Source organism: Centroberyx gerrardi, chromosome 6 (genome assembly GCF_048128805.1).
Source record: "Centroberyx gerrardi isolate f3 chromosome 6, fCenGer3.hap1.cur.20231027, whole genome shotgun sequence".
Taxonomy (NCBI): domain Eukaryota; kingdom Metazoa; phylum Chordata; class Actinopteri; order Beryciformes; family Berycidae; genus Centroberyx; species Centroberyx gerrardi.
Window position 1 is genome coordinate 18,085,159 of NC_136002.1, and position 23,203 is coordinate 18,108,361.

Below are 23,203 nucleotides of genomic sequence, written 5' to 3' on the forward strand. Positions count from 1 at the left end.
GTTGTTGCCACTTCTTGGAATATCTCCATACTTGCAGCCAGAAGTTGATTCTTCCCTGCTGTCAGGTGAGTAGCAGCTGCACTTCCCTTACTAACTAGCTAACAGCACTATCTTGAATGAATAGTGCTGTTAGAGCCTCCTCAAGAATTCGTAAGTTGTTTTGATTCTCCTTTGTGATGTGACTGACCTCACTGGTTTTATCACACCAGCTGCTATGGCCTGCTGGTCAGTTTTCCCCACAAGGAACTTTCTCTATTCTCAGCATTAGCCAAAGAGCTTATAGGCTGGTCACTCTGCTCACTGGACCCGAAGTAAACAATACTAGTTGGCCCCCCCCGTCTGTCTGTCCATCTCTCTGTCCGGACAGACAGATTTGTGTAACAGATTTTTGTGATTTGTGTCTCACTCCGCCCTTCTCAGAGAACTGAGGTTATATTTGTAACAAGACATTATCTGCTATCTGCTGTACCTTTTTTGGCAGCCTTCTGTGCAGCTCCTGGGAAAAAGCCCCCTGCTCCTCCTCCATATCCTCCATATCCGCCATATCCTCCATATCCACCGTAACCACCTTAATGAGACAAAGGGGACAAGGATGAGCGACAGATAGTTGTACTGGCTTCTAGTGTAGTGTAAGTCTTTACTTGAGACATTTTACATCTTTGGTGTGAAACCTCAGCAGAATATGTAATGCCAGGAGGAGGGATGATTAATCCTACTGGCATTACATTGAAAATTGGGCACAGTAACCTAATGTCACACTTATGTTGGCACGCACCTCCCACTCCGGCTCCAGCTCCAACTCCAGGCTTCAAGTATCCACCTCCTCCTAGGCCTGCAGCTCCCAGGCCACCAGCCCCATGACCACCAACTCCCAGACTCCCATAGCCTGGATGGAAGAAGAAAAGGACAGACAGATAAAGAAGTAGAGAGAGAGAAAAAGAGAGTGAGGGAGAGAAAGAGAGTGAGAATTACTGTACACCGGACCATAAAAGGGGGCAAGAAGAATGAAAGCAAACAAAGATCCTTTCCTCAAGCCCTGTTTTTTCTTCATAGTGGCTATGATGAGTTACTAGTGCCTAATTCTAATTCCATCTTCAGATAAAATCACTCAGACATTTTCCAGGGCCTGTAAGAAGGTTACTGCATAGATACAGACAGATATGGTACAATCTCATGTAACAGCGACTAGGGCCCTGTCAAACTGCCGTAATGGCCTACAAGGTCACTACATCTATCATTTCTCTTCAACTTCTTGTACTACATAACTTCCATACCTACAATCATCCAAAATCTGACAGGATATTAGCATTAGTTTATGATTTGACATCAGAATATCATGATTATTTTATTTCTGGGCAGGAGAGACCTGTGAACGGCAACACATAGGAAAGAGGAGAAATTTTCACCAAGTTACGGCAAACTGAAGGTAGCAGATATGTGTGCTTACTTAAGATCCCTTTAAGTGAAAACACTCACATTTATGTTTCCAGTGCCAAGAACTGTACCTTGGCAATTGGGAAAAGAGCTGATCCTTACTGATTGGAAAACAAAACAGTCTACAAGGGTTGTCCAGCTGGTGATGCCATATTCTAAACACTGGAGGGAGCAATCTGTTCTTTCTGTGACCAGAGGCCCCGAGCTAATCTGTGGGCGGCAACAGCTTTTGGCATGTCGTCGGAATATCCACAAGAAGAAAAACGTCTCCTTCCCATATGGTAGTTACGCATGAATAAAGTCATATCCCAGCTTGGGTTTCTGCTTGCTGACAAGAACAAAGAATGCGGGAAGAAGAGGGGGAGAGGGAAGAAAGTGGGGAAAAGAGAGGAATGACGTGGAGTGCACTGTTCACCACCTGCATCTTTTTCAAAATCTTTCATGGATTGGAGGAGACTGAAAGATACTTACAATAAGAACTGCAAATGGAGATGTGGGGCCTGTTGTTACAGACAATGTTCAGGATAACATTCCTACAGTATTAAACCTAATTTGTGCTTTAATTCAGCTATAAATCACATGTTGAAGCATGTATATCCAAGAGCCAAAACATCATATACAATCATATGGCTTTATATTCAAAAACTACCTGCAGGTTTGAGTTGCCTAAATAGGGCTATCAGGGAATATATTCATATGGAGAATAAAATCTAATATTGACAGACAAAAGACTGGTGGCAGTGACAGTGTAATTTAGTTTTGTGTAGGAGCTTAAGAACGATTTTGATTGTATTTGTGTGTGTGTCATGCCACCAACCTGGCCAAAAGCACATTAAATTGCAGGTTTCAAATTTATAATGAACATTATCAGTTATAAAAACATACATGGGTTTGTGTATGTTTAGTGGATGGTATGAGCATCATCTAAAAAGCACCATAAGAACTGACAACAAACTGCTACCTTTCCTTTTCACCTATAAAGGTTAGCTATCATGAATATCCAAATACATTAAAACAGGTAAATTAATACATTGTGAAAATTGTAATTAGAGTATTGCCTAAGAATGATATGCCTATAAAACATAAAACAACAACATTCAATGTGGTGAAATACTTTTCTATGTATACTGTATATATGAGTGGAAGGATGAAGAATGAAGAATGAATAACACATAATGTGAAATGTTTTTCCAGTGAGGCAATATAGGCCAAGCGAGTAAAGGGGGGAATACTATTGCAAACTAGATTTATTTTTAAGTATCTCTATATCACTGCCAAAGCGATCCCTCCCTATCATAAAGGCTTAGCATACAGGACTTCATGGTTTGGAGTAGGTGGGGGAACATGTTCCTCAGAGATGTATTAGGAGAAGCTGTGAGTTGAAAAGGAGCCTCAATCTGAGGTAAACATATTGGAGTAATAAATATTCTTAAACCGAGTAGAAGTTCTAATTCAAAAGGCTGCCAACAAGCTAGTCCACTACAGAACTTGTTTTCATCAATACTTGTAAGCTCTGGGGTGAGAACAACTAAGCATGGGAAACAGGCTGAACAAGGGGAAGAGTGGAGAGAGAGAGAGAGGAGGGTGAGAGCCTGGAGACGGTCCAGCAGTCAGCAGGGTGCAGACAGTGATGCTGAGGAGCTGGAGGAATGTGCTGGGAGAGAGAGAGAAAAAGATGGAAGTGTGGGGTTTCGTGACCTAGTCAAAACAAATGTGGGCACTGGGCTTGCCAAGGCCTTGGCAAGCCCAGTGAGCATGCAATGCGAGCTCAGACGCTAAGCTAAACGTCCTTGCAATAATCCATCTCCTTCGAAGCTTTCAACCCGATTCTCCTCGATTGCTCAACCGTCCCCAGACACACCTCGAAGTAATAACAACAGCAATGACTTATAGTATAAATCAGACTGATCGAGGGCTTTTCCTTCTCCAGTGTTTCCAGCACTGACACAAGCAATCTGTCTCAATTGTTACCAATGTGCTGGACATACGATAAGAGTTTGTGTATTGATAAGGAAATTGGAATTGACACGAAATTGACAGGAAAAGGATAGTTACAAGATATATGAGACACTGCTGACGCCTCACACCCTTATAAACTGTAAGTCTCCAAATGTTTCTTTTTTTTCAAACTGGAGTAAGTCTGGTCTCCCCTTCCCGGGGAGACAGAAGATGATGGAATGTCTCATTGGCCAGTTTGAGGTGTGTGTGTGTGTGTGTTGGGAATGTACAGTATGTGTGTGTGAGAGAGAGATTATACTGTATGTGTGAATGAGAGCGAAACAGGGAGAGAGAGAGTGTAGACAGGCGGTACTGTGGAGAAGTTTAGCTTATCCATCCATCATCTGGCCCACCTGCGCTCACATGTGCATGACCCAACCTGGCTCTGGCAGGCGTGCTCAGGGTCGACCACCACCTGCCACTGTGAGCTCAACTCTCTGATCTGAGATCCTAAGACAAGTTGCAGACACCAAGAATTCAGCCTGAGATGCTGTGTGTGTGTATGTGTGTGTGTGTGTGTGTGTGTGTGTTTGACCATGAGTGTAGGCTTTGGGCAGACACCAGATTCAAAGGAAAAACTAAATTTTCTCTGGTTCCGACATCACTAGACATTGGGAAAATAAAAACGCTCACAAGTGAAAAACACTGCCTTGTAGGTCATGTGTTTTTCAGGGTGAAAGCGAGAGGACACATTAACAAATTCTGGACCTTTGCTGGTTTGGCATCTTTCCATTGATTGTATATTTGAGAGATGGCGGGTACAGCTTGTACAAAAGCTCAGTGTTTTAGTCATATTTACCCCGAACTCAGCTCAAACAAGCAGGCTTTTGTTTGAATACTATTATTACAGCATGTCAGCTCACACAAATAGATCTGTCTTAGCTCACACATTATTGGAAGTCTACACCAATGTTGTTTGTTGTAATGAACTGCACTCATGGAAACTCTGCACCATGACCTTGACAGCGAATCATCGCTTTTCTTTGGTGCTGCTCCCAGTATTTAGCCAATGGGCTTGCTGATTCCTGACAAGTTGGAGGCTTTCTGCACACCAGTGTAGTGGCTGTTTTTCTTGGTGACCCCCAAACCACAGTAGAAAGGCTGGGAGACTAATTGAAACCCCAACTGCCTTTGGACCTCAGACAGGGGAACACTGCAAAAGGTCAGATGCTCTGAATACAAGATAGAAGGGACAGAAACCCAATACTACACAAGAGGGAGAACCGAGGGCCAAGGAAATTGGAAGGTAACTGATGCAGTACTTTAATACATCATAGTTTCCCTCCATTTGGAATTCTAAAGAAGTGTGACACGAACATGGTTTTCCATTCAGACAAGACCACTAGCTTTCACAGCTGTGCAGTGACAAGTGTACCGGAAGGTCGGTGAGGTGAGATCTAGCACTGTGCGGCAGTGAGTAATTCAGCATCACAAACAACTGGAGTTATTCATTTGTGGTAGCTGGTTTGAGAATGATGTCAGTTTGGGTACAAGTGTAAATGCAAGTCTAGACGTTCTTTGACAAAGAACCAGTCTTCTTTTCAGAGAAATTAAAATGTGACGAGGGACAAATTGGACAAGCATGCAGTATTCATTGCCCACTACCAAGGAGTGTGCTTTGGTATTAAAACCGAAGACTGACATTGGGCTAAAACTGGCCAGACAATGTGGCTAGTTCTTTCAGTCACTAGTCATGTTCTCAAACTCAGGTCCAGTACAAGTGATGGATATGAGCCAGTGTGAACAGAAGGATCTGGTTTCAATCTCACCACTGAAACATCTTGCTCACTCTCCATTGGGGTTAGGTAAGGTAATCCTCTGTTTAAGAACCAGAGGAATACGAGACATTAATCAAAACAGTGTTTTCGGCTCTCGGATCCCTTCTCCCATTCTTTCCCTTTTTCTCCATCCCACTCTTTGTCTTTCTTTTTCTCTCTGCTTCCCCTCCAGTCAGTGTCAAAGGGGTTGCGCGCACCAGACCTGAGGTGTTAAAAGCAGCAAACAGAGGAAGCCAAACGTGAGGAGGGAAAGATGGATCCACTCTCTCCTTTCCATCTCCTCCCTTTTCCTCCCCCCCTCTCCGTTTCTCTCTACTTTGTGAACCAGCTGGGGTTGGGTGAAGGGTTTAATTTAAGAGAGCAAAGAATTCCATGGCAGGTTTCCACCGTAACCGACGGCAGACGCGCAGAAAGCAGACCTCGAATTTGGCGCTTTGGAATGTCCAGGAGATTTCTGGTACTTGTTTCTCACTGTCTTCTTAGTTCTAACTCATATTTAACCAGGCGAGTGGACTAAGAGCACACTTCTGTTTACAGCAAAGGCATAGGGGTCAAAGTCAATGTACAAAAATGACAGGAGCGTGATGTTATGTGGCCACGGAGGAATAATGAGTCTTGAGAGTCTTCAGTTGAACTAAAGTCACGTAGGGCTCACAGTATAAACTGTCTGATCAGCGTGTGCTGATGGGAAGTTGGGAGATGTATAGAGAATTGTTATGGAAAATGCTGTAATTATCTGTAATGTGATGGGAAACTCACATGATAACTTCATCTTGAAAGGCCCTCCAAAGGTCTCCAGAGAATCAGTGTTTTGCTGTGATTGACAGGTGGAATCTGTTCTTCGGCTGTGGTCCCATATAAATCTTCACTTTGAAAGCTAAGCCCATCATTATGTCCTTCACTGTCATGACACCAGATTTTTATCAGTATCAAATTATCACATTGTGGCAGTTCCAAGTTGGTGGATAGATTGCATTCTGATGAGGTAATGCAGGACAAGTAGGATGAAAGCAGGATGATGCGAGCTGCCGCAGTGATTCCAGATCGCGTGAGACAAGTGGACATACTGAAGTTCCCCTCGCCTCCCCTCCTCTCCCCTCTCCTGTGACCTCCCCTGCTCCTTGTCACTTCCAGGTTCTCTGTGCTGTCAGTCACGGGCACCCAGCTATGAGAAGCAGAACTAGTCACATGCTGGACTAATTAAGCATTCACAAAGTCACACCAATACACACAAACTCTCTCTCTTGCTGGCTGGTGTGAGCCAGCCAACTTTGGCGGCAAGCCTTTTATTGTTTTCCCTTTCCTTTTCCATGGAGTCATTGACACTATCAACGAGAGGTCCCAAAGCCTCAGCCCTCTTTGTTGCCAGATGACCCCAAGTGCACAACTATCAGAGCTCCTACAGACAGGCAGAGGAAGGCTCTGAGATTCTCTCTTTATGTATCTGCTTTTGGGACAGAGTCCAGGCCAACATTAGTGGAATGAAACAGGTATGTTGGTCTGATTACTCACAGTTGGTCTGGGTGGTCATTTTCACTTTTAGAGGGGATACAATGCAATCATACAAAAAAATCAGATAAGCTGTTCTGTTTTGTTCTGTGGTTGGCACTTGCACTGAAGAAGAGTCTTCAGTGAACTTGGGAGCATCCCAGAAAAAAAGACACACTCAGTCATCACTACACACACTTTGACACACGTACTCTGAGGGGGTGAGCGGCTCTTACGAATGGCTCCAAATTAAGTGCAACTGCAAAACGAGCCATTGCACGCATTTGGACTATAGCACTGCCACCATGCCAAACCAGGCTGCCCTGCCCAGTGACGTCTATGAGTGTCTGCCTTCACCAGCCTCAGTGCTTGTGAGTCCTTCACCATGGCACAACTCCACCAACACATGCCTTATTACACACACTTCTGTGCAAAGAACCTTACTGCTGTTCCTAGTTGTGCTCATTCATATACCATGCATTACAACATATCCACTGAGCTTGTGATGACGTCGATGTTTATGCTGAAACTCATATGGAGCAGAACACGCCATGCTATCAGTTTTCAAGCTGACCACACAGTTTTCACTCTTCCTTTTTTCTGTCAGAGAGGTTCTGCTATTCTTTTTTATCCACTTCTAAAGGAATGCCACAGTTGCTCTGCCAACACTGAGCCCTGCAATGTCTACAGAGTATACCTTGACCCACAGCTCATACCGTGTGCTCAGCCTGGCACACACTTTCACAGCATGCATAAACATGTAAACAAGTAGGCATGCACAGACACACACACTGCAAGCATTATATGTAAACGTGAAAGTACATACAGCAACCAAATCCTCATGGTCTATATACACACACCTACCACAAACAATTCCTAATTTCTGACCAGTATTTATTATGTCTTGAGAAGATCAGTGGTGCAGATCATGCATAGGGCGAGAAAAACAGTCAATAAAAGGAGCCCATGGCCATGGTATGTAAAGTTGGCCAAGTGTGTTTCCTCTCCCAGATGGTCCACATATGCATCTCACTGCCATTCCACTGAATACTTTTCTGACAAGTCAGGGTTGAGAAAAGAGACCAGCATTAGACAGGTCGGCTCGCCTCGACACATCAAGGTTAGGTTCATTGAGTCAGCCTCAAAAGCATTTTCCGAGTTCCTCTGTCATTACGCAGACGATGATCATAGTGCAGCCATCTGAGGCATCTCACTATGGCAAACACATGGGATGCTCCACTGAAGTGGGAGAGATGAACTGTGTCAGTGCTTTGGCTGTGGAAATGCTGTTTAACAAATTGCATATCAAGGTATTGCTGCATGGGCTAAAAGGCCAGGACAGCAGGTAAGGTGTGGAAGTGCTCCAATGCACCGACACAGCAGATCATCAACTTATATGCCCTTGTTAATTCATTCAGTCTGGTATAGAGTTAGCCTGGTTCCAGACTCCTGAATTGCACCCCACTCACTTTTCAGATTTTGTCATGCGATTCAGAGTCTGGTGTTGCTCTTGTCAACGGCTTGTTCTCACTCTGAGAAACAATCGAGCCAATCAGCGGGTGGGACTAAAGTTTGAACCGTTTGTGCAACGGTTTTTCATTGTCGATTCAGCAGAATCGATTTGTTGAAATCACCCCCTTCACCAACATATTGTCTTTGCAAAACCAATATTTTTGTCAAAGTCGACCAACATTCTTGGTAAAGTTAGTAAATACCCTGGCTAACCATGGATGTAGTGGCTAACTGGTTGCCCAGCATCAGTGTCGACTGAAAAACGTCAGAGTGGCCGGATACGTCAGTGACTGATTTAGGGGAAAATAAACCGCCCCACACAGAAAATGGCTAACTACAAGGCAATCTCAGGCTGAATAATGGAGTGGTAACGAACTGGCCATTCAGTCTGAATATCAGGCTAGTATTGCATCTTAACATCTTATTTTTCTCAAAACGGGAAAAAATATGCCAGCGGGGTGAGGTAATTTCACTTGTTTCAAGAATTTTCTTTAATCAAGTGACTTTATTTTGATACTAATAGAGTGATCCACCTTATTTCAAAATAAAAAAAATCTTGAAATAGGTGAAACTACATTGGAAAGAGACTCAATAGAGAGAAGTCAATGCTACAATAAATTACATTAAGGTGGTCATCTTTTGCAGTGACTAGCTCAAGGGATGGTGCATTTTCCTGTGCCCAAGACAACAGGATGTAAAAAGCAATACATTATTATTATTACTATTTTTTCACATTTTGAACACATTTCTGCAGCTAAGAATTACATATCTAATGATCTACTGTAAATGTAGGCCTCAGCTTCAGCATTAACTCTGAAAACAGCACTGCCAGGCTTACTCATGTCCAGCCACAAATCTAAAAGATGAATTCTGACCTATGAGACCTTTCAGTCCACCTCTACCAATAACTGTAACAAGGTCGCTCCAGGGTTGATCTGTCTTCATGGACGCTTAGGGAAATAAGAGCGAGAGATTTCTCCATCGCTGTATAAACATCACTTAGGCCCCGCTGCCAGATGGACAAGGAGAGTGCTCCATGCTCCAGACCTACTGGCAAACGGAGCAGGGGAGAGGTTGTGGGAGCATGCCAGGGGATGGCTCATCAACTCACACGGCGAACATCAAAAAAATAACTTATAGTGGTGAGAACATGGTCACCAGAAGACAACCGCTCAAACATGACACTGAGCAGGCTGCCACAGCACGGGAAACTGTGGTTGACCAATAGTAAAAACATTGGTTTATTGTGGGAAAGTTACAAACCGTACCGTATGGCTTTGGTGACGGATTTGACACCATTCAACAACTAATGAACCTCTTATCTTATCATGCTCTACCTCTTATCGTTTCAATTAAAGTGGTGGCAATGCTAAATGTGGTGTGAGCTGTAATTCTTCAGATGATTTAATGAGATTCTTGAAGAAGCTGATAATAATTTCTGGTGACGCTGACTGATGAGAAATGAGAAAATAACAGACATATGTAATGACAACAAACAAGATGTGTGTGGGGTGTGCGTATGGTGGGGATATGTGCGTATGGTGGGGGGGGGGGGTCTGCAGTGTCTTTGGGTTCCAGTGATTCACAGCTTGGCACCATGCCAGGCATAGGACAGATTAAGGGGAGGAGAGGATATAGGTGGGTGAGAATAGGGGAAAATGCCATCTTTCACATAGTTCTCTTGTGTCTGAACGATTTATGGTGTGTGTGTGTGCGTGCGTCTGTATATGTGGTGATGGCGGTGGCGGGGGATATGTCTCTAAACCAATGCCAGGATACACATAAATAAAACACTTGTAATAACATACATATGAAGATCGTAAACATATTTGCATACACTCAAACGCTCATGCACATTCACATGCTTCCCTGTCTCTGACGGCTCAGAGGACAGGTCTGAGCTCCAGTAATGAAAAGCATATGTGTTCCAGCAGACAAAGCCTCCTCCTAGCTCATCTTCTCTTGGCTAACCGCTCTCATCTTCACCTCAATCTATCAGTCTCCTCTCTCTCTCTCTGCGCAAGATCTCCAAGTGTGTGTGTTGCGCGAGTGAGTGTGTATATATGTTTTATGCCTGTGTGTATGTGTGTTGGTGTATGCGTGTGTGCTGCATAGACACATATATGTATGCCAGAGTTATCGTTCCTTTCCATCCTCCTCGCTTCACCTTCTCTCCTCTCTACCGCCCCCCCCCCTTCTCCGTTCCATCTTTCCATTTCTGCGCCATTCCTCCGCTCACTCCTCTTCCTGTTGTGAAGCCTGCAAGTGCACTCAGCACGTCTTCAAACAAAGACCCTGATATATAACAGAAGATAAACCAGCCTCAGGTATATTGGTGGGCTGTGCTTTCTAAATCCCAGGAAGATGCACAAAGTCTTACATTCAACATGATCGCATTGTTGTAATCAAAAAAATGTGGTTATGAATAGTCTAAGGGTGGTGAAATAGCAAGCGTTTTCTTGGTCAGCGTAGATGAGCAATACTCCCAGCAACAGCCACAGAGTCGGACATAGGGTCAAAAAGTGATTCAAGTGTTGGCAAAAAGCTGTGACAACTCCTTGGATACTCTTGCCTGCTAAAACGGTCATCCTGTGGCGCACTGCCTTGTAGAAAATAAACTCAACTATTTATTATGATTATTTATGACCTAGTGGGCCACTTTAGTGACTGCAGCTATTTCATATATCTACTGTATGATATCTATAACCTATGAAGGGAGATGCTATAAGAAATTGCGCCCAATGCCTTATTTCTCATGTAATTCCTCATAGGTCTTAGACTGATGTAGTGTTATGTGACATTGCTACAGTCAATACTCAGACAGACAGACAGAAAGGCAAGCAGACAGCCTATTCTCTTTGTATCATCTTCAATTTCTGTTGCCCTCAGAGAGATAACTGGTAAGCCAAGTGTGGACACATGGATATCCCACCCAGACACATCCTTCCCCAACCTAAAACAGACTATTGTACTGGTACAATGGAATTACAGCAACAGCTAAAACAGTAACCTCTATGTTTCTTGTTAACCGCCTCCACACTAACTGTTAGTGACAAGAGGCTAGTCTGAAAAAGCCTGTCTAGTTTTGGCAATCACACTATGTCTGAGGATTGAATCCACCTTTGCTTGAGGGAACACAGGGAAGGAGACAGAGTCCAACAGCTGTTCAGAACGAGAAATTTCCCTTTTTCCAGCTTCCAGTGTCTTGTCAAAGCTGGATGCTGACAGGATTCACAATTAGTGTAACATTTACAAGGTCTTGCATGAGCAACGCTGCAATTCACTGCAGTCACGCCACTCACATCGCCAGCTGCTGTTCTCCATTACAGGCCAGGCAAGGTATATCTGTGGAATGCAATGACATTACTCGGCACCCACATGAGAGTGAATAACAAGTTGTGTGTGTGTGTGTGTTGGGGGTGTTACAGGTGTTTGCACGTGTCTTTAGCAACAGGATCCGCCTTTACATATTGAAGGTTAATAGAGAGAGGTCGACCATTTCCTATATGCTTGTAGCATATAATTTCATTTGGCAAGTTTTCTGCACCACAAGCCAAACACTGACTAACTGATGGATTCAACCTGCCATTGTGTGAAACCTACAGTACATTTATACAGTAATGGAAACTCCATACTTATATGTAGAAAGTCTCTCAAAATCCAAATCTGAATTGTTCCAGGCAGCTGATGGAATGGAAATCTTTCATCTGAAAAGTCACCTTTGATGGAAACCTATAATCAGTGAAGACTAAATCCAATTACAGCCATGAAGGGGAACAAGTTTCAACCCCTTTGTGACTACCGGTCTCTCCTTCCATTTCAAAAGGCTGTGCAACCTTAGCCGACCCTAAACTGTTCATTCAGCGAGGCGTTAGAAGTTTTCCTTTCTTCCATACTGAGGTGGTGGTGTTAGAGTGCACTTATTTATACAGTTACAGGACCCACATTGCCCTGATTGCAAAAGGACAAGGAGCAGCTTGTAACAGCCTTTGCTTCCTTTTTTCTCACTAATCTAATTTCTGCCATGGCGGCCTGGTGAGAGAGAGGGAGAATTCAAGTGCATACAAAAGCCAGGGCATTGCTTCCCAAGAAATGCTCTGTTGATCCCAGCCAAAGTCAACTTCCATCTAATACTGGATATTAGGTCATTTTCACAAAATGGCTCTCTTGCAACTCAATGACTTGTTAGACAAGGGGGGGAAACCACTCAAGAGGGACCCTTCTGTAACCCGCTCCATCTCTTATCAGGACTATAAGACGATTACTTGGTTCCTTATCTTTCTCAACACATAGAGGTAGGCTGAGATTGTATCAGCAATGCTTATGGAAGTTAAATGATGGCTAAACATTGCTAATGCACCAATACAGTGCAGACTGAAATACAGCAAAGAAAAATATTTACCGTACAGTATCGGAGAAAAGGGCTGTGGTAAATTTCAACAAGGAGGTTTCCAGATATTGTAAGGGCCTAACATTACAATAACATTAATCAGTGCTCTGGCACCATTGTTTGGCAGGCGCTGATGGAAGTTTGCACTCTGCCAATCATCACTCCCTAATACAGTAGAGGTGTAGGAGTGGTGGAATCTCTGTATGGTCCCACCCAGTCAGGACGTCCCACAGCTGCCAAGCCAGTGTAAACCAACCATGACGAAAACACAGGGGTGATAAGGAGATGTTGGTGACAACCAATCAAAAGAGATTGTTGTTCCTTAGTTGTTGCCCTGCGTTTGTACAGGTCTCACCCTTCTGTTGGTATGTGAACTTAATGCATTCAATACACATTAACATACTTTATCTACCTCACAACAATACATTTTATTTCCTTCCTTCCTTCCAAAGCACTTCAATATTATTTGCTCAAAGGAATGCAGAGGAATTTCCCATGTTGTGAATAAAACGATATGTTTTGCTTCTATTACAGTATCACTTTGCAGCTATTACTGTATGATTACTGAGTGACTACATCTTTAAATTATTCAATAAACCTGGTAAAATAAAAAACACCAATATTATGGAAGCATTTGTTAACCCTTGTCATGAGAAAAGTTTTAGATGCTATTTTTTAATACCTACATTTATAAATCCTGCCCACTCCACTACTACTGTACAGCAGTTTCCTGAAATACGAATGCAAAAATGTTCTAACTTACCTGGTTTGGGGGCTTTTCCACCTGCTCCTGTTGAGTGAAAACAAACAGACAAACAATTAATAACTTATGTGAGGCTACGCCTTTGTCTTGCAATAGCAAAACACTTTTCATGCCAAATCTGATAAGATACAGATGACTTACAGGCATTGTGACTTTGGTGGAGCATTTTCACTTTTTAGCACACATGCCTCAATAGGAATTCCTAAAGAATCAATGACCAAAATTGGCCGACCTCAGGATCTGCAGTGTCCATCACTAATTTCCCCATCACCAATTTCCCCATCACTAATTTCCCCATCATTAATTTACATTTTGAAAATTTACTGTTTATATGTTACAGGCATGATTTTGCCCACAGGTTTCAAACACTGCAAAATAGACACCTAATTTTTCATTCTATTCCCAAAGCTGTACTTAGCATTATTGCCTGTTTTCAGTTATTAATATTAAGATCTGGGGAAAAAGACCTGAATACCGGTAAGGACAGCAGAGCCACAGGGCAGCTAATGCTGGTGGTTGATTGCTAAAATGAAAAATCGTTTCAAGTTTTTTATTTTCATACCTGTTCCCAGTCCTCCAATGCCTAAGCCACCAGTCCCAACACCTCCTGGCACCAAACCCCCTGGGCCCACACCACGTCCCCCTCCATAACCTCCTGCTGTCAGGGTCATACAGAGACAGGTGTGACCATTATCATCATCTTTATTAACATTGTCATTCATTTCAGATCATCTTTATCATCATTTAAAATCATTATTGTTATGATCATGATCATGATTATTGACCACTGAGCTTTTAAATGTGTGAGAGAAATGTGTAACAGACCTCACACCTCCACACCTCACACCTCATAATGTCTTCCAATAAACTGGCTTAATAACGGGGGTTGGCACTGAACACAATGTTTATTGCTACGGCAATATCCTTAGGATTTAACTAGTATTCTTAGCTTGTGGTGGTGTGACAACGTGGAAATGTCACCATATGTTCCTCACAGCTCTTACCAAAGTACGTCTGAGTGTCGACAGGGAACAAGTCTGAGCGCTAACCTTTGTTCTTCTTGTTAATGTAAAGGTTACACTGCTGTGCGCTCCCGACAGTGTTTAAACTTTAGTATGTATTTGGCACTCAGACTAACGTATTTCAACTTTCAACAACTAATAACTTTCAACTTTTATCATAAGTCCACCACATTTCAAACAGGTTTTCAATAGTGTCATCGCAACAGCATTACCAGTTCTTCCTGGAAGCGTCTGTTTAGCGCTGCTAGCTAAAAAAAAAAAAGGAGGCGCCCAGGGGATACAGGGTCAAACTTGTTCAGCAAAGGACATTGCCAGTTCCACCACCATGTAAAAACGGTTGGGAGTGTGCAGAGTACCGCCCCAGTCCTTCATGTTGTGCTTGGTGTATTGTAGCTACAGTGGAGTATGCATGCAGTGCCAAGTGTGTCTGCTATGAATGTGTGATATGACAAAGGCCAGACAGAATATCTGTCATTCAGTGGCTGTGCTTTAAAGCCAGTCGAGGCCGTTCAGACAAGATAATCTGGGCCTAGAAGGAGCAACAGCATTTTCACACTTTAATCATAGAACATTTGATTGACCATGAAGTCACCTTAGTCCATCCACAAATTTCCCTTTTCCCATTCCAAACTGTTGTCTGAATATTTCACAACATAGCAGATTACTACATAGAAAAACCTTTCTTAATATTTTTTCAAAGAAATGCTTTTCAGCTTCATTGACTTGCTAACAAATGGTAATAATTTCTCATATCCAAATCACTAAAGTATTGGTGCATGTGCTTTTTGGATGGACTGAAATGACTCCCAAGTTCATGATAAACCATACTGTAGGCTTCTTAAAAACCTGAACTACCTCTTTAAATGAGGAAAAAAATCATAAATCAAATGTCTGTTCTGCTCACCTGCAGCTTTAGCTGGTTTATAGCCTGCAGGGACTCCTCCAGCAGCCCCTTGTAAAACAACAATCATACAGAGCATAAGAGTTATGGTACATGTAGTGATGTAATGGACAGTTTTTTGTTTCAGCAGTTCCTCATTACACCAGCTGCCTTTCCTCTTACTTGCTGTAGGGGCACCAGGAGGACGTGTTGTGGCATCTTGTGCCGTTTGCTGATTACTGATTGTTTGTATGCTTGTCCATCGATTTTATTTCTTTATTTAATTAATGATTTCTAAAGGATAGCGGCCCACCCTCCTCAATTATGTTGTTAGTTGTTGTTGAGGGAATGGAAAGTGGACAGAGAGACGGTGTAGCATGATTGCACATACACAGGCCAGCACAACATGAGCCAAAAATCAAAACCACGCAGTTGCTGGTACATGGAGCTTTATGCACATTAGTAGACTGATCCAGCAAGGTTGCATTTCAATCCTGCTTATGAATTTGCTTTGTTGAAAAAGGTTAGGCTATGATGGGCCACAGCACCATATGAGGAGAATCAAAAGAGGAGTTTAGGTTTTGGGTTTTTGTGGGAGACAGACGAGTTACATGTAACTGAGCTGTTTTGGACCATTTGAAGCTCTAGCCTCACTGTCTGACCAGATGTCTGTGTTTCAACCATCCAGGCAGCTGTGAAATGCTTTGCATATTCTGTTTGATGACAAAACTTTGTCAAGTAAAGACCAATATTATTATATTTTTGCATTCGTATTTACATTTCCGTTACTTTGATGGGAAACGATTTTAGTTTCAGGATCGCATGCACTTAATTATTTTTATTTCATTGTAGTAATTTTTCATTTTTGTTCTGTCAACAGCAGTATTAATCGTAATGTTACATTTATTTAACAATAATAACTCTGGAAAAGACAAAACAGACTTTGTTTGTTGTGGCTGTGTTCTGAATTATTTTTGTTTAAACAGTATCCAGACAGACATTGGAGGCTGTGTTACCTGGAAAAAATCCAGTTCCTTGGCCGACACCTCCTGGTCCCACGCCTCCTGGTCCGACTCCAGCACCAGCTGGTACATACACACCTGGAACACACAGCAGAAATCATAAGAGATAGTTCTCTACCAACAAACACTTGGGCCACTGGCTAAAAATGTGGCCAACACTCCATAGACATCATTGATTTTTTTTTTTAATCACAACCCTCGTAATAGCGTTTCTCAACAATGACCCAATTCATTAGACAAACATTCCCCAACACATTCATCATCTGTGACCCAGACAGCAAACCTGAAATCTGTCCTTGGCATGCACCTCTGCCCAGGGTCATAGCAGTGATGGAGCGCACATTAAAACGTGAATACAACAGCTCCAGCACGACTCAAAGCAAAAAAAACCTTTATGAGCTTGATTAAGAGAAAATTCCAATTGTTTTCATTCTGATGAGGTATTGCAGTTGGAAACCTTCTTTCAGCTAACCGCAGCACTGTGGATCCCCCCCCCCCCCCCCCCCTTTCCCAATTTCTGGCTCCAACCCAGAGTAACTCCTGAGATGGTCGTTCTGGATCCCAGACACGGTGGCCTCATGTGTGCAAGGAACAACAACAGAAACAAAAGAAAGGGAGGATGAAAAAAACATGACTCCAGTTGTTCTGGGACAACTAACAGCTAAATCCAACGGGACCGGTGAGCTAAGGCCAAAATTACACAGTTGTATTTTTTCAAGGAAAAACCTGGTTTGTATCACTAAAAACACGACGCAATGGAGAGAAAGGGGACTGCAGGACCACAATGATTATGTTTAATGACTCTTACATGTGTTGGGAGGCCAATTAATTTAAACCACATGTCAAAGGCGTTCCTGTGTTTATTAGCGAGTGCTGTGTGAACGTTGCGCTGTGGTGTTCTGTCCACTGAGTGTGGCCATTAGGGGAAGAACATTACAAGGTATTACTGTCTGGTCTAGTTTGCTTGTACGCATGAAAAATGTCTTTAACACTGATTTGAGCTCATGGGAAAAGCAAAAACCCGAAAATCTATGCAGTATATTAAGTGCATATGCCTGCCTATTGCTCTATTGCATTGAGGAAGGCTTTGACCTTGCCACTAACAAGCGGTGACATGCAAAATGGGTTTGTGCCACCACAATAACATCAATATTCTGTCTATTGCACAGCTGGAGTTAAGCAAATGAGTAGTCAGGGCCAATCACCACAGGAAACCAGTCTGGTGTGAAATTCAGAAACATACTGTAAGAATCAACTGTTGGATGGGAAGTGGTGATATTGTAGTGTATATGGGAGAACCACAACGTTTGAGAACAAAAAAGGGGCGGGGGGGGGGGGGGGAGGGTGTTAGTGCACGCTAGAGCCAAACTGGCTCATGAAGAAATGGAACAAGGAACGCTAATAAGTTCACTCATGTCTTCATTTCGTGTGGAAAGTTAACATAAACTGTGAAAGTCTACACTGGAGAAACTAAAAGTGTTGATGCTCTGAGTAGCTTGAGTTGAGGTTAGCGAGGACAGCACTGTCATATTTACTTAGATCCGCTAAAATTGCACACCAAATCTGATTAGAACGAGGCAAAAATATTAGGTCTACCCAGTCTGTTTTTGTTTAAGAGGAAAACTCTTTTCTCAACCAACGAGGACTGGGCCAACAGCGATTAACAGAATAGGGTCATGTGCTATGGAGGAGACTCTCTCTTTTCGTGATTTACTGTAAATCACAGTGTTTGGAAGTGTAAATAAGGGGGTGTGCTTTATGTTTTGAGCAACAGTTTATGTTAAAGAGCATGGCAGCTGCGTCTTTGTTTAATAAATGACCTCATGTATGAACCCAAGGACAGATGAGTGCATTCTAACTGGTCCTAACTGAGATGGTCAGGGAGCTGGATGATGGGAGAGCCAATCAGGTTTCCTGAAGTTTGGCCTTGTGATAATGAGTTCTGAGTGAGAAGAAGAGAACTTGAAATCATGCAAGGCTCAAATAAAACAAAAAAAAAGCCCTGACCTGATTGAATGGTCAAAGAGTAATGTCCACAATTCTGTATTTCATTAGCAAAAACATAATTCAATGCAAATGTGAATGTGTGTGTGTGTGTGCCCATTAGCCCTGTAGATGCCATTGGTTGCATGGCAGAGCTCTCAGGTGCGGGCACCACACTACCAGGGTGGAGTGATTGTTCTCCACTCTGCTCCTTCATTTCACAATCAAAAGAAGGATTTCCTGTCTCGGCAGTGCGAGCGAGGCAGAGGGGAGTGTGTCTGCTCCAGTTTCCCTCTGGTCGGGATCCCATCACACTACTGTACCACATTCGCAGGGCAACACAGAGAGTGCACTGGGTTCACACAGCCCCGCCAAATAAGGCACATACTGACCTCTGCCAAGTGACCCGACCTGGCCTATAAATTCGAAGATTTCTTTCTGATTGTCCTAATTATCGTCATCATCATCATGCACTCGCGTTCCTCGTGAACTCATGGGAATGTGTTGGAATGTGTGTGAAGGGCAAAATTGGCTTGCAGAGCACAAGTGATCAGCCGAGGCAGAATTTATTTCACAGTTGACTGCAGTCAAGAGTTTGCTCTTTGAGTGTTCATGATATGATTAATGCCGGTGAATTTTAAGCCCTGGGAAAGAAGATCTGAACGTTTATTACTATGCAGTAACTCTTATTAGTAATTTGATGCTGCTGAAACAATGGCTGATGGAGGAGCAGGTAGAAAAGGTCAAATACAGCCTTACATGTACAAGCCCAACAAAACACAGGATGACAAGTTGGAGTTCTTTAAACCTACATTATATAACCTTTTCATGATAAAATACAGCCTTATTTTCAATCTAAGTAATGTGTTGCAACGTGAGAGGGATTTACGAACTGTTAAGATAGCCGATGTGACGAAGGGATGATGAGGAAGCGTCAATAAATTATTGCAGGTTACACACTAACATAATAAGCCCTCTTGCTATCATGTAAATAAAATGGCTGTGGGGAGTTGTGGGCTGAGGAAGAGTTATTTTCACTGCTGTGGAGTGGCAGCGTGCTCGCTAGGAAGTGGAAGTTTAGCCGGTTAGCTTGATACCCTTGGTTGCAGTTATAAACTTTCCAATACTCTGCTGTGCCTACTCCTTTGGCCAGAGAGCGAGAGAGAGATCGGTCCAGTTGGTCTTGAATGGGGTTTGACCACAGGACTTAAAAGTGCCTGGAGCGTCAAGCTACAAATGCAGCCAGTGTATCAACAGAATGTAAACAAGACAGACTGATATTTGAGTGATGGGGTCTGAGAGTGCCTTGAAATGTCTCTTAGCCAATCACATTGCAAGATTAGGACTGGCTGTTAAACAATTTACGTTAATACGTAATGAAGAAGGAAATCTTTATTTGCGTTTTGGACTGTATTACACGTGTTAGCACTGGAGTAACGCCGTCAGTGAAAACCTGAGATGAGGTTAGCGTAAAATTCCAGCCTCGGACACTGTTATTCTGTTATATATCATCAGTAATGTTCAATGCATTCCAGGAGTTATTTTATGATGAAATGTTGTCATTTATTTTGCCTCAACCTGCCTGGTCTACTTCTACTTCAGTTAGTGATTTCCTACATTTCCCAGAATGCCGTTCTACAACCCCCAGAGAACGGACCTGAACTTGTTACATTTCATTTGTGGGTTTTAGGTGGAGGGAACAATAGTGATTGCGTAGTAAGAGCAAGACAGCAAGTTTGTGGTTGAGAAAAATTGAAAAATTGAGAGCTGCACCCCTTACTCACAACGTAACATGTCTTACAGCTGCATTGCATTATGGACTATTAAGGCTACTATTGGTGGAGAAATTGGTGTCTCTTCCTCTTCTACAATGGATTTCTCCCTGTATAATTGTTGAACGTTGGTGTAAAATGGTGAGTCTGCACAGAAGCTCTTCCTCTTTGATTCTGAGGGACTGACACCAAAACTTCGCGTTTACCATTGATGCTTTCAATAGTTGAAAGTTTTTCTGCTATTAAGCTACACTGTTGACGCACTGGAAATATCTTGACATGACATCACATTGTCTATGTCTGGCCAATTATCGACAGGAATAAAAAAAATACAGTACTTAACAACAAAATGGAGAATGCAAGGTACATCACTAACAGCTGTTCTTTTCTTCTTTTTACCAATGTTTAAGTGTTTTAGGGTGGATTTTTCCTTTAATCATCCAATTACATGACAGCTTTCCTCCATATAGGAATACTGCTTCTTTTTTTCATAATCCGAAAAGGTAAAAAGACAATGCACTTGTAGAGAAATCACAGATTTCAGCTTCCAGTGGCTGGAAGTTTACATTTATACTGTATAAACACATGCAGCACCATAAAATGTATGAAAAGTCTTTGGCTCAGCTGTAAGAACTACATACTACATTCGTACCCAATGTGGGACCGTGTTTTGGTTTCTCCCTTTCCATTGTTTTAAATTTTGATAAGATCACGTAGTCCACCAGACACTAACTAACAGGTGGAAAGGGCGTATCCAACCTCCAGGATGTTTAGTTTTGTAGTATGTCATGTTTTGAGTGTTAGCCTGGAAAATAGGAAGTGACATATTTATCAACTGTTTAGCTAGCAAGAGAATTCATTTGATATTTTTGTCTGAGCATCAATACTGCAGATAGAGCCAACCCCAAAAAAACATCAAACAATCTAAGTACAAATAATACCTTGGTGGAAATTTTATACTGGCTCATAAGGCCCAATTTTATGGAGGAAAAGAGTTATTGAGCCCACAAATAAGGCCTTTTAATGACTGAATAGCAGACAAGTTATGGAATTTTAAGTCAGAAATTGTTCTGGTATTGAATCTAACCAAAGCCAATGACGGATTTTTCCCCTTGTACCTCCCATGTTAATGACACACGTTTTACAATTGCTGTTTGTGACTTGAAAGAGTGTCATTTTACAACAAGCTGGTGAGTAATATGACATTTTCACGACCCTGCACTGTGGGTGTTTAATAATTGGTCTGTTTTACTGAATAATTAAATGCCTGAGAGTTGATGGAACAATTTGCATGGTAGTCGTGCAAGACAAACTATATACACACGACTCACACACGCAACTGCACAAAGGCTAATTACTGTATTCCCCACCCTTCATTAAAGACTTAGAGAGCCATTACCATTCATGATTACACAGTACTGCACTCCTCATACTTTGCGGTAAGTCCTGAGAAAACTACATTGTAATGTGTTGTCACTGTTTCAACCACCTGCCGTTTACAGAATTCAGCACCAATGACTCCATCACTGTTAATAAAATGAAAAATGGTTTGGCTAACTAACAACTGTGCTGTGGTCAAACTCATTCAAACCACTGTCAATTACTGCTTTGCGTCAGATGTGAGAAGAGGAGGTTCTGTACTCCCTTTATGGAAAGGTCTCATACTGCAACGCAGACTAACTTGTTGCAGTAAAGCAAACCCTGTGGTTCCTGGCACCCTCACATCTCCTGTTATCAGACATGTGACAGCCGACCTAGTATTTGTCACCCCTTTCACACTGTATATTTTCCAGAGCATGTTGCAAGGAAATGAGGAAAGCACAAGGAGCATCTAAGGCAGTAAAAAGTGAAATGAGTAAATCCATCTGATGGTAAATCTCATTAACTCTCCCTCTCTCCCCCGCCTGTCCCTTCCTCCACCTGTCCTTCCCCAGAGCCAAGCCAAGGCCTGGGGCCTCAGCCCAAGCCTCTGCATCAGTGACACATCTGTGGAGCAGAGCGTCAGCCTGAGGTATTCACAGGCAAATAAACACACAACACACAGACAACCCTATTTTAAAGTGAGGGAAGACCTGATTCTAATCTTGTCGTTGTTCCATTGTCTGCCCTTGGGTGTCTTGGCTGAGGCCATCCCATTGGGAGCTGATAATGGATCACTACAGGATTAGGAAAGACATGCTTTTGAAACTGAAAAAAAGGATTTTTAACAGCTGTGGATTCCTCCTCTATAAGTATTTCAGATTTTGTATTGAGCATGACGAAAACATAAGTTACGGTCTACGGTTGCATATTTTGACTATTTTGATCGCATCATTCAGTAGGACAGACTCAGTTGAAGGACGAAGCAACTTCTCCAGAAACATCTAATAATTGCAATCTGAAAAATATTAGCTATTTACACTGTAAAGTTTCCACTTTATAGTTTGCTTTGCTCTTTTGGTGCTGTCCTATAAAGATGGTTATTCATCAGACGTGAAATTTCAGACCAAATACAAATAATCTGCTGTTTATAGTTTGCTTTGCTCTTTTGGTGCTGTCCTATAAAGATGGTTATCCATCAGACGTGAAACTTCAGACCAAATACAAATAATCTGCTGTATCTTATTACCTAAAATGGGATGAGCTGTTTTAATGAGACATATTACAGCCATCCAAGGCAAAGGCAAAAATGAAGTTTCATTCCAAAATTTGATATCCATCATTTGAAAAATGTGACACCTACTCAAACAAAATCAAGATCTTAGAACCTTTACTTACATTTTAGCGGCTTGAATCATCCTTAATTGTCAAATATTTAGTAATGGATATCAATAAACATTTATTTTTCAAAATGGAATGAAACCCCAAATATTGCAGCTCAGCATATGAATTGCGAGGAGGGACAGGACTGAATGAGGAATCATCAGTCATCTTTATTAACCTGATATGGGCATTTCCACATTTGCCTTTATCCTGGAAAGGATAAAAGCAGTTTGTATAATTGCCAGAGCACAAAGAATGCATAAAATCTGTGATTTCTCGTATGTGCAGAGGAACAAAAACCTTAAGATAGAACTGATCAGCCCACTCTGTAGACATTTTATATAGTGTATGTAGGAATGGGACATGACCCAAGGGTAATTCATATGCAGTGTAGTACTTATGGTGCTTCATTGGTTCAG

At 42.3% G+C, this 23,203-nt stretch overlaps 1 protein-coding gene across 1 annotated transcript in view; it reads right to left on the reverse strand.

Annotated features, from left to right (window-relative positions):
• LOC139912810 (uncharacterized) overlaps positions 1 to 23,203 on the reverse strand; it is a 55,749-nt gene that overhangs the window by 27,151 nt on the left and 5,395 nt on the right. Inside the window, exons 2-7 of the mRNA XM_078284265.1 lie at positions 16,282 to 16,365; positions 15,290 to 15,337; positions 13,926 to 14,021; positions 13,364 to 13,390; positions 776 to 886; positions 470 to 568 (exon numbers count right to left, since the gene is read on the reverse strand). Of these exons, the coding sequence (XP_078140391.1) occupies positions 470 to 568; positions 776 to 886; positions 13,364 to 13,390; positions 13,926 to 14,021; positions 15,290 to 15,337; positions 16,282 to 16,365 (465 nt within the window). The remainder of the gene's footprint in view (positions 1 to 469; positions 569 to 775; positions 887 to 13,363; positions 13,391 to 13,925; positions 14,022 to 15,289; positions 15,338 to 16,281; positions 16,366 to 23,203) is intronic.